The sequence below is a fragment of the Hypomesus transpacificus genome, chromosome 13 (genome assembly GCF_021917145.1).
Source record: "Hypomesus transpacificus isolate Combined female chromosome 13, fHypTra1, whole genome shotgun sequence".
Lineage (NCBI taxonomy): Eukaryota > Metazoa > Chordata > Actinopteri > Osmeriformes > Osmeridae > Hypomesus > Hypomesus transpacificus.
In genome coordinates this window covers 10,107,007-10,118,759 of record NC_061072.1, presented here as the reverse complement: position 1 = coordinate 10,118,759, position 11,753 = coordinate 10,107,007, and the positions used below count along the sequence as shown (strand labels likewise).

At 41.5% G+C, this 11,753-nt stretch overlaps 1 protein-coding gene across 1 annotated transcript; it reads left to right on the top strand.

Annotated features, from left to right (window-relative positions):
* Nucleotides 1-733: 733 nt before the first annotated feature.
* On the top strand, nucleotides 734-11,659 carry LOC124475469 (synaptic vesicle membrane protein VAT-1 homolog). Its single transcript, XM_047032104.1, has 6 exons — nucleotides 734-1,419; nucleotides 4,405-4,612; nucleotides 6,399-6,569; nucleotides 6,801-6,890; nucleotides 7,070-7,308; nucleotides 9,048-11,659. The coding sequence occupies exons 1-6, from the start codon at nucleotides 979-981 to the stop codon at nucleotides 9,234-9,236; spliced, it is 1,338 nt and encodes a 445-aa protein (XP_046888060.1). The 5' UTR covers nucleotides 734-978; the 3' UTR covers nucleotides 9,237-11,659.
* Nucleotides 11,660-11,753: the final 94 nt, after the last annotated feature.

Genomic DNA, 11,753 nt, shown 5'->3' with positions numbered 1-11,753 from the left:
GTTCCCCCAGAAGAAATTTTTGAAAACATCCTTTTAAATAGTGTCCTATAGTGGGAAGATAAATTAACAAATGTAGATACAAAAATAAAAGTTTTTTTTTTAATTATTTTTTTAATGATTTTTTGGGGGGGGCTAATTAAACTTTTGGGGGGGCTCAACCCCTGGTGCCGAGGACACAACAGGATTATTATAAGAAGACCCAGAAGTTTTTCTTAAACATTCCTGTCCTGAGGATGAAGGTTGGCATACAGGTCTTAAATATGGGCTGTCTGTCCAGATTAACTCTGGCATTTCCTGAAAATCGACATATTTACCACCCTTGTGACTTCCTGTTAGTTTGACAGATGAAAATTATCACAACATCTCTTCCAGCAATTCCTCGACGTGTGGTCCACAGTTTTCTAAATACGTGTCTATTATAAACGTAGTGCGTCTTTTTTTCATATATAAATGCTTTTACACAGAACAAAAACACTATTCGCACAAGCCCCAAAATGAGTTCAATGGTGAACCCTGCTTTACAGACTTTTTTTATTTTATTTAGCATATTGTTTACTTTCACATGGTGGAATCTTCAGAGATCAACGTCGAAGGGGGAATGGCTTCACTGATTTCTGATATTACTGTTGCTACGCGAGCTCATAAAAGTCACTCCTTTTCGCTCCTCTTTTGACCAAAATCCGTTTTCCGTGTTTTGACAATTACCACATCTTACGTAGCCCTTCTTATTCTCCAACCAGTTGCCAACGAGCAGAGCTGTCACTATTTTGGCTAGAGCGCAAGCACAAAATCTCCCCACCTCTTGGAATAACCTGTTGAAAGCGCTTGGCGGTCTGCATCTACGGTGGGATGTTCATTTTCTAATAGCCTAATCGCATCAAATCACTTGGTTTACCGATAAAGTTATTTTTCTGATCCTTTGCATAGAAAACCGCAAATAAGTCCAATTAAATTAGTGTTAGAAGAAACATTTGGACCATGTCTGGCGAAGAAGCACCGGCTCAGCATCAGCTTACTGAACAGGAGAAGACCGATGATTCACCTCTGGAACCTCCATCTGAAATAACCCAAGAGGCTGAAACGCCCGAGGCAGAAGCCCACGCGGCTGAGATCCCAGTGACAGAGGAACCACCTGCGGTAAAGCCAAACAAGGCGCCCGAAGAGGAAGTTTTTACGTATCGGTCTTTGGTTCTAACGGGCTACGGAGGTTTTGAAAAAATTAAGCTTCAGGTGAAAAAAGGAAAGCCAAGCTTGAAAAGCAGTGAGGTCTTAGTGCGGGTCAAGGCGTGCGGTCTGAACTTCGCAAATTTGATGGAGAGACAGGGGCTGTATGAGCTTTTGCCTTCTCCACCGGTCACACCCGGAATGGAATGTTCTGGGGTGATTGAAGACGTTGGAGAAGAAGTGACAGATAGAAAAGTAAGTCTAAAACAATACCCATTAGCCTCCCACATCACTCGACAAGTTTCATTTGGCCATCAATCAAAGTTAATAAATTGCATGATCCTTATCTTACCAGTGTTGTAAAGGCTTCTCAATTGCCTACTTAATCAAATGTTATGGTAAATGTTTTTATTAGGCTACCTGTATTTGCTTGTTAGAATTGTCCCATAGGGCCTACTGTCAGGAGACGCTCGTGGGCGAGGCCCGACCAATCCAATATATCGTATCCTTAGGCTTTTCTCAAAAATACTTCCGAAATTAAATAGCCAATGACACATTTAAAGTACGATTTCAGCAGGTAATAACTGTTCATGATAATAATAATCTTTTGCCTCTTTTAAGCGTACATATGATACATTTTTTGTTCATTTGTGTGTATGTAGTCATTTTGTTCATTTGCTTTTTAACTTATTTGAGGGGAATTGATTTGTCCCTCTGAACTGAAAAATCATGCAATGAAGTCACCGAGGAGGAATGAGCAGCATTCAGTCTCTCTTTGCCCTTAACCCCATAGTTACAGCCCACAGTAACACCATAAATCTTCATTGATTCTGTTCCGTAGTGATAGTGATCCCAGTAGAGTACCATCCTCCTCCATGAGAGAGGTTAGATGACCCTGTATTCATATTAAACATAACCAAGCTCCCTGCACCTGAGGCATGACATTATTAAAGAGGTGGGATTCTGCTCCTGTCATAATGTGTTACCTATGTGATGGATGTATGGTGTGGGGTAGGTGAAATTAAATATGGCGATGGCAAGCCATAGTATACATAAACCTACCTAAAGGGCAGACACGAAGATATGATCCAGTATTTGATCTAGAGCTTTGATATTTATCTTTGACATCAGCAATATTTTTTATTGCTTATTTGCTGGAGTCTGTGCATATGAAGTGTGTATCACTGAGAGAGAAAGAGAGAGTCTCCACATTTATGAATGGCAGATGAGATATTAACCCATGTGTGAATGTCTGTAGCGTGAATCAGGACGAGGGATTGTGCATAAGTCTCTTAGTCTGAAGTGTGATACTTTCAGCCCCGTGACTCAAACCAACAGATGTCCCACATTGTCAAGTTTGGAAAGGAATTTCCTCCTTGCCACACTCCTATGCCTTCCCTTTATATCATAAACAGGAATCCCATAGGAGGAGTATCACATTCCTCCTAGCTGCTCATTTTGGGAGCAACAACTGGCACAAACCATCACAGACAACAACAACAGCACAAGGCTGTAGTAGACAATAAGGAATAGCTCTGTCTGAGTGTTTGGAGAGAAGGCTTAGACCTGTTTTCATTGGGCAGAGCTGAGTTGTGTATTTTGGCTAAACCAGTGAGGCCGTACTGAGGTGGACTTTGGGGTGCGGCAGTTTCTGAAGACATAAAATCCCTGTTGAGTTGAAGCAAAGCAGATGTGACTTTTACAGAGTAACAATATATTGAAAGGAAAACTAGGTGACTTCCCTGAACATACAAAGTACTACCCCCCTCCTCCCATTTTGAAATGACCAGATACAGTAGATTCTGGCAATAGAGTTGGAGTTATTCCAAGTGGTTAGGAGAAAGGAGAGTACTTCCCTGGAAAATGGTGTCGACCATAACAGAATTAACCTTCTTGAGGTAAGCATTCCGGTCTCATACCCTCGAGGTACAGTAGATGCAGAATAGCAATTTAAGTCTTTTTGTAATCATATTTGCTATCAGCATGGCAAAATATCATTAACGGTAAGAAGTTTTTAACATAGTAGGCTTCAATCAATTTGTTTTTTTGATTTGACCTTCATAGCATGTTCTTTCACCTGCTTCTGTAGGATAGTATGTTGTCAATCATTTAGCATTTTCACACCCTATTGTAACTGCATCAGTTAATTCAAATTAACAGGATAGAGTGGAAGGAGCGGGTAATCAGATTGGATTAGATCCCAGATCTGCTTTTAAAGCAACACTTTCATATCAGGGATTAAAGATATGTTTTAGTTTGACTCAGCACTCTTCCTTGGGGTCTTGAAAGAGAGAAAGGAGTCTGTAAATCCTTAGCTGTTTTCAATCAAACCAGCATCACACTTGCTATCATCAAGGATTAGTTGAGTTTGTTTACTTCACTAAGTTTTAATAGAGATCATAATCTTTTTCATTGATTCATGCCATTTCTCATAAATGTGCAAAACATTCTATCCATGGGATTTCTTTGGCAGAATTGTCTTTTTCTCTTACTGTCATCACCATGATGTTTTTTGTGATTTGCCTTTCATAGTCTTTGCGGTAGATGACCCCCACATGCTCGAATGATTTCTGATGAGGAGCAATGTGATCGAGGAGTCACAAGTTGTTTCTTGTTGCCGATTGCAAAACAAATCTTTAAAGAGAAAGCGTGTGCGCTTCCAAGTTTGCGTGTGCAGGAGTGTGTCTGTCCCTTCCACTTAAGAGTGGACATGCGAGTGTGTCAGAATCTATTGTCACGACTGAGGGCTGCAGGAAAAGGACCAACCCTAAGGTCCTCAGGCAATACAAACAGGAAGTGGTCATGCATTCAGAGACAGATCAGACCTCTTTCCTGTGTCTTGGAGCACTTCAAAACATCAGTACAATGGCTGGGATTCTCAGTGGGGTGACTAAGCATGAAGGGAACTTCATTACCCATGAGTCCAAAGTGCTTTCCTATACCCCCCCCCCCCCCCCCCCCCCCCATACAAGACAGATACGATTTTTTTTTTTTTTTTTTTTGAAATAATCTTTTAATAGTAATCCTGCAACTCCTTCTTAAGTAGACACAGCTGGCGAAAACAAAACGCAACAAAACCTGATTTTTTATAAGAAAATATATAATTTTCTTTAAAGTTTAGAGACCTGTCGAGAGTTTGTGGTTATGGTTAGTAGAGATGAGTCAAACCAGTCTCTTGACCACTTGACCAAGCATGCACTGTACAGGAATTTATTATGTACACCCTCCACCTCCTCCTAGGTTGGCGATCGCGTCATCACGGTGAGTCTCAGCGGTCTGTGGCAGGAGGTGGTAGCTGTGTCCGCTGACCACACCGTCATCATGCCTGAGCAAATGAGCTTCGAGGAGGGTGCTGCCATTCCCATCAACTACCTCACCGCCTACATGATGCTGTTTGAGATGGCCAACTGTAGGTCAGGCCAGAGCGTCCTTATCCACATGGCTGCAGGTAAAACCAACCCCGAGCATACAGTGTAGTCACTAAGTGACTGCCGTACACTCAAATACGGATCATTGTTCACAAACATTTGAAACCAAACCAGCAGCAGGGTGTGAAGGCCCAGTCACCAGGCATGCTGGTTTTGCTCTGTAGAAGATGTCATGTGCAGTATGACGTTGCAGACTGAACAACTTGCAGTATTTTGCAGACCTTTTCTGAACACCAGGTACTGTAGGTCTGGTTGCTTTGCTCTGCATGTAGCCATTTAACCCAGAAATGAACACCAAGGACATATGGTGTCCTTTGAGGTGAGGAAATACTGTTTGTGTGCCTATGTGAAACACATGTAAGGAAGTGTAATGTGTGGGGGTATGGTACCTTTTATCATTTCATAACTAGGTTGTCACTTTCTGTTTTAATGTGCAAGGCAAGCTCTTAAATGGCAGGTCTTCTGCAATACAATATTCAGAACTGAACCCTGAGCCATATTTTGGTGAAAATGTTCTTCTATTCTGCCTTTTACAGACACAGACACACACACACACACACACACACACATACACACACATAGCAGGTTGAAAACCTTCTGATCTGCACCAGTGAATATGCTTGTCTTTGTGATGCTGCCCCTGGCCTTCCAATGAAAGACCAGATCGTGGGCGGGAAAATAAATCATTGGCTACTCGACTGTTGCCCTGAAACCATGTGGCTCAATTTCCATGGTAACCCTACCTTGCTTCCATCTGAAGTTAACTCTGTTCGACATGCAGCACCTTAGAGAAATGACAACATTGATCACTATCATGAGTCATTACTTTGGTTACACTCAGGATAAACAACATTGGAATTTGTGGAGCTACAGTCGCCTTGGAAAAAGAATCAGATTGACTATGGACTGTACACATATTAACAGTTTAGAAATGTACTGTAGATTACCTACAGGAAACTTCAAGCAATCAAGGCTAACAGGAACAGTGATAGGATAACAGATTTGAAACCACTCATTTATGTACGTGGAGGGCATTGAAATACATGGGCAGTGAAAGTACTAACAGAAGCCTACAGTATCACATGCTTCCAAAATAAGTAATTCCAGTTCACTTACAGTATCTGCTGTAATGTATTGTCTGCATTGTTTGGTCATACGAGGTTAGTTAGGTTTTAGGCTGGTCCCCTTAGTCACACAGATCCACGCATATACAATGCAGGATTTAGCTTGTGTCATGTAATCCATTAGCTTTGTGGACAAAGTGTAAGGAAGTGGTTTTTAAGTAACCCCTATAAAGGGGCGAGTCTATCAGGTAAGCAGAATTCCCAGGTTTGCTAAAAGCTTCCAAGGGTTTAATTGTACCAGTGACACAGCAGTTTGCCTCCAGAGATGGACGGTAGCCGTAGCTCTGTTAAATAAGAAATGGATCTGGCCGCACTGGGTTGAACCACAATTTATAGGCCTGTGGTTTCACTTACTGGGCTCAGTGTTGAGATAAAGATCAATATGCACTGCTCCCTTCTTACTCTGATGGGTCTTTATTGATGATACAATTACAGCTGAACTGATGAACACATTACAGCCGTGGATTTTTCTTGTCCATCAAGTTACCCCCATCATACGTAACGAACCGCCTCAATCAGCTCATTTCATTGTCAACTGCTGACACGAATCATGGACATACAAAATTAAATCTCCATCACACATCATTTCATCTGGCACATCCATCATGTCACATCCATCATGTCACATCCTGTAACTCTTACCTCAACCAAACCCCTGTGCTTTGCACCCCTTTCTTCCTAGGTGGTGTGGGCGTCGCTGCCACCCAGCTCTGCCAAACGGTAAAGAACGTGACTGTTTTCGGCACAGCGTCAGCCAGCAAGCACGATACCATCAGGGAAGGTGGGGTCACCCACCCCGTCGACTACCGCACACGGGACTACGTGGAGGAGATCAGAAATATCAGCCCTAACGGTGAGGACATCGAGAGAGTCGTCAGTACGGGGCGCCATTTTGTGTCTTCCAGGCATCACAGTCGGCGCCGTGTGGAGACATACGGCAAATGGAGCATAGCAAATTATGTTCTGCAATGGTGTCGCTGTGCTTCTCAGTGGTTAATGATCCTTTTATTTTCTCTTGTCCCTCTCTCTCTATCTCTCGTCTCTCTCCCTCCCTCTCTCTCGCTCTCTCTCGTTTCTGTCTCAGGATTGGATATTGTTCTGGACCCTCTTGGAGGATCAGACACCCACAAGGGCTTCAATTTGTTGAAACCCATGGGCACGCTCATAGTGTTTGGTAGGAAACACAACCCCACTCTAAGTTTATATACTCCTCGTCAACATAGTTTCAAGTTACAATTTGCACCAAAAAAGGATTTAAAGGCTTTAAAGGAGATATCAAAGCTATTATGTGCTGGAATCCAATCTATAACCATGCACAGACACAGACCTTCAGCTTATCCCTCCATCTTACAGGTGCCGCCAACTGTGTGACGGGTCAAAAGAAGAACCTTCTAGCCCTGGCGAAGACCTGGTACAACCAATTCACTATTAACACACTGCGGCTGATGCATGCCAACAAGGCAGTGTGTGGCTTCCACCTCGGCTACCTGAATGATGACCAGCTTATTTTCCAAACCCTGGGCAAACTGCTGGAGCTCTACAACCAGGGCAAGATCAAACCTCGCATTGACTCCACCTATCACTTTGAGCAGGTAGGCTGGAGGGTCATGAGGGTTGTGTGTGTCTGTGTGTTTACATGCATGTAGAAATGTACATCTGGGTACTGGATGTACACAATTAAACACTGTTATCCATGCATTGATAAAGATGTACACTAGACGTATCCAGGAGTAGTGCTTGATGACAAACTACCTTGGGGATAATTGACTTGATTCTTTATCCACTAAAAAGGTCATACTGTGTTTGTTGAAAATGTAATAATTCAACTGATGATACAGTTCCACTAAGTTTATTCTATTTGTAAGTTATTGGAACCATGACTTATTGTGTATGTTGTGATGGTAACGTCAATTGATGCTAGGGAGTTACAAATCACCATGGTTGAAGAAAATCTGAACGAGCAGTCATTTGTTTCCATGCCCATAACTCTAAATACCAGCTATTAGAATTCAATGAATTCCAGAACTGCAAATAAAATGTCCCCCAAGTGTGTTACTAAAGTAATAATCTTAATCTTAGCTCCATGACTGTCTGTGTTAACTGTATCTTAAAGGTGGGTCCAGGTTCCTCCACAAATCAAACAGATGCCCTAGCTCCCCAAGGATCCCTGCAGTCTAAACAAGCTGACATATTGCCTTCATGTTATCACTTAAGTGGGAAGTGTTTCTTCTCGACTGCCTTGAAAGGATATGTTTACACCTCTCCCGCCATTGTAGTATAATTTGGTATCACATCCACACACAAGGAGGCCTCTGCCAAGCCTGTTGAGCAAACATCACACACACACTTATGGGCTCGCGATGAGAGAGGAGGGAGGCCTGCTGGCTGTTGTTTACAAAAGGGTGCTTCTAGTGCTTCTGTAATATCATTGCAAAACAAGCTGATTCCTTTACCTGAGCCATTCTAAAGGTTTCCATGGCAACTAGTCATCACCAACCAAGAGACTTGCTCGTCACTCCCTATTACTCACCACTTCACCCTTATTGGTCAGGACCCCGAGGAGGAGGGAGAGGTGGGTCTAAGGTCAGGCTGATTAGAGTTTGGTTCGGTGAGAACAGGAAATGACTCTGGTTGCTATGTTACTATTTGACTGCTTATCTAGATTCTGGTATTACCAATACCATTTTGAATTGATACATAAATACACAACCACCAAACTGTAAGATGAAAAGATGGTCAGAATGGATTGGAGTGTTTCTCATATACCAGTAATCGGATTTCCAAACTATTGGTGCAAATAATCTCTGCAGCTACAGCCCAGAACCCCCTCTTATGTACTGTGTCTGACGTGTCAAACTGCGAACTACGGTCACCCCCATCAGATGAGATGGGCCTCGACGTCAGTTGCTAGGTGACAGACCCGTTGCCGTGGTGTCGGCCGTTTAGGACATATTTGTTTTGAGTCACAATGAGGCAGGGTTGGGGTAGACAGAAATCGAATTTTGTGACACTTGTAGAAGGAAGGCCAATATACAGAGATAGCATGTTTATGTGGATATAAGTGCTGCATGTGTGTCTGTTATGCATGTATATAAGCAGAATAATCTATCATATTATGTAGACATGGATGAAAGGTCATACAAGTCATCTAAAGCGAGACATTTATGTTTTCAACATCATAAAAATACCAGTTTCTGTCTTACTCGCTATCTGAAAAACCACTGAGGGGCAATGTGATCCATGAATGGTTTATGGTTACACAAAAAAAACGATTGTCTGTCTGTGTGTCTGCCTGTGTGTCTGCCTGTGTGCCTGTCTGTCTCTCTCTCAGGTGGGTGATGCAATGAGGCGTATGCATGAGCGCCACAACATTGGAAAAGTAATTCTGCTTCCTGAACCTAAGAAGGAGGAGAAGGCTGAATCCATCCCTGAGCCGGCCGCCACGGACAACCAAAAAGAAGAGGCAGAAAGAGACATGAAAGAGGCTCCTACAGAAGAAGACCAGGCAGAGAAGAATTGAGATAGTTGTTGAATAAAATTATTAAGCACCTCTACCTACAGATCTTCTCTATGCCATAGTTACCTATTTACCCTAACAAAAAAAACAAACAAAAAAGTGACAATGGGCTAAACTTTGCTAACAATGTGTATGCTGTTTATTTCTCATATATAGGATGATGTTGCCCCTAATTGCAGGTCTATGACCAGTGAGTTAAAATGTGACCTATTACTGTTGAAATTTAAATAGTAGCTGTTCATTTGTGTTCAGGGGCAGTATCTATTTAGACTGTCCAGCATATAACCTACTGATAGACCTGGGTGAAAGATTTATGTATTTGACACTATTTGTGGTGCAGTTGTTTTACCCAAGTATTTTAACTTATGGGACAGTTCCATTAGTTTAATTATTCTGGTAAACCAAATCAAGGACACCTCAGATATAAGACAGTATTACTGTATTTGATCCTGTCTTGTCTGATGAAACTAGTGGCCTTGTCTTGCTGAAACAATTGACCTAAGTCTATTTGTGAACCCTTTGGTTTGTAAGAAAGATCCTCGGACAAGAGGCTTTGTTATTTGTTTTATAGCCTCCACCACTGCAGCCTTCAATGGAAAAAATGAGTTAGGCGTTCCAACTTCTCTTAGCCGTTACAGTCAAGACACTTAAGTAGCCCTCTGATATCCAACTCGTATTGCATGCTCTTCTTGATCTAGCTTGCAGAAATTGTGTTTAAACTATGAATTGGAAAGCCGGTCTTCTTAAAAAAACGTGTCACTGTTTAATGGAAAGTGTGTGATGTTTAGATGGTTGTGTCTAGTACATCTACAGTTTGTGTGTTTGCGTGTTTATCTGTATTAGAGAGATTTTGATGTTTCATTTTGCATGCTCTCTTTTAGTGTCATGTGTTTGAATAGATACATACAGTATTTGTGTTATGTGATTTGGCCATCTAAAGAGAACCAGAAGACCAGTGTTACATTGTAATTTGATTGATTGCATTTTCCTGACCAAATGTGTGCCAAATCAATTGCAAGCCAACTTTCCCCTTTCCTTTTTCTTGACAGTTAACGTAAAAACAAAAAAAGAGTGAGAAATTGGACTTCCTTTGCCTTGTTCAATGCTTAACAATTTCAACAATGCTTAACTGACCTTGTGTGTAAAGGTTTTCTGGCAGTTGACACTGATCCCACTTTGTTGTACTTATACCCTCAGTGTATTCTGTTGTTACTCTTCATCTTTATTGGTACTTGTTGGCTTGTCAGTAATTACAGTGCCTCCTCTACTTTGTGAGTAAATCCCAGGTTGTTTCTGTGTGACTCAAGGATTAACCCTGCCTTCTTCCAGGTCAATCAACCCCCACTGACCTTTGGAACAGCAGAATGGGGAATATACTTGACTTTTGTATCAAACCACATGATTGCTAATTCAACTGTGCTTGCTTATTGGGTCTTTCAACATTCATATTTCAATCCTATACAATCCTACAGTATAACTGATTCATAAGGATTGTTTTCCTATACTTTAAGTTTCCAATATTCATTACAAGACCCACATATGCATCGCAGTTCATAGTATTTTTGTCTGATGCAATCTTGTGGTTTCAATGTTTTTGTGATGACTTCATAGTGCTCCATTTCACATCCGTGGATCTGTATCTAGTGGCTAAGATAAATGACTCCAAATGGTTAATATGAAATAGAAGTGTGGAGGAAGCAGATGTTCTTTCCAGCTGTGGCTGTAACTCATTGCTGTGGGGCAGCAGAGAGTGAGAGGGGGAGGGAAATAGGAAGCCTGTCTCCCCAAACCACACCAGCTCAACACATTCCACTCCAAGCCACTTTCACATTACAAGCCTTCACCGTAGAGCACTGCTATCGCTGTTTTGATCTAAACATTTGTTTTGTTGGAAATGTATAAGTAAATGTAAAATGTTCCCGTCCATGTTTTCATTTGTTTGGTTTTCCTCCTGTATGATCTGAAATTGTATTCCTTATTTTTCCTGGCATCCGAGCGCCTGGTGTGAGCTAAGACCTGGCTGGAATCATGTCAGATGAAGGGGAATGGGATTGTAACTTGGAAATAGTTACTATTTATTTAGAATTGTGTACTAAAATACAAGTAGTACATCAGGTGGTTCTATTGTGGAGCTCTAAAGTGATGGTTTAGGTGCTGAAAACAAAATTTTCGGAAAATGTTTGCCAAATATGATTCTTCCAAGTATTTACTCTTACACAAACGGCACTATTAACGGTCCTTTTTGTAAAACACGTATCTGCTTCTAAGTATTGAACTTTTTTTCGGCAAAGCTTGAAACTAGGTTAAACCACTTCATCTGCTTGTCACAATATCCTGTAATGCTTTCCTGCACTGGTGCCCTATCGCCCTGTTGCCTTATCTGTAATGTTTTCTGAAAAGAATAAATGCCAAACGCATGTGTGACATATTATGTCTTTTGACTCTGTGCAAACTGCAATATGTAAACCTGTTAGTGTGTGAACTTATTCAGTACTTGATCGGTTCAAAATATTGTGTACA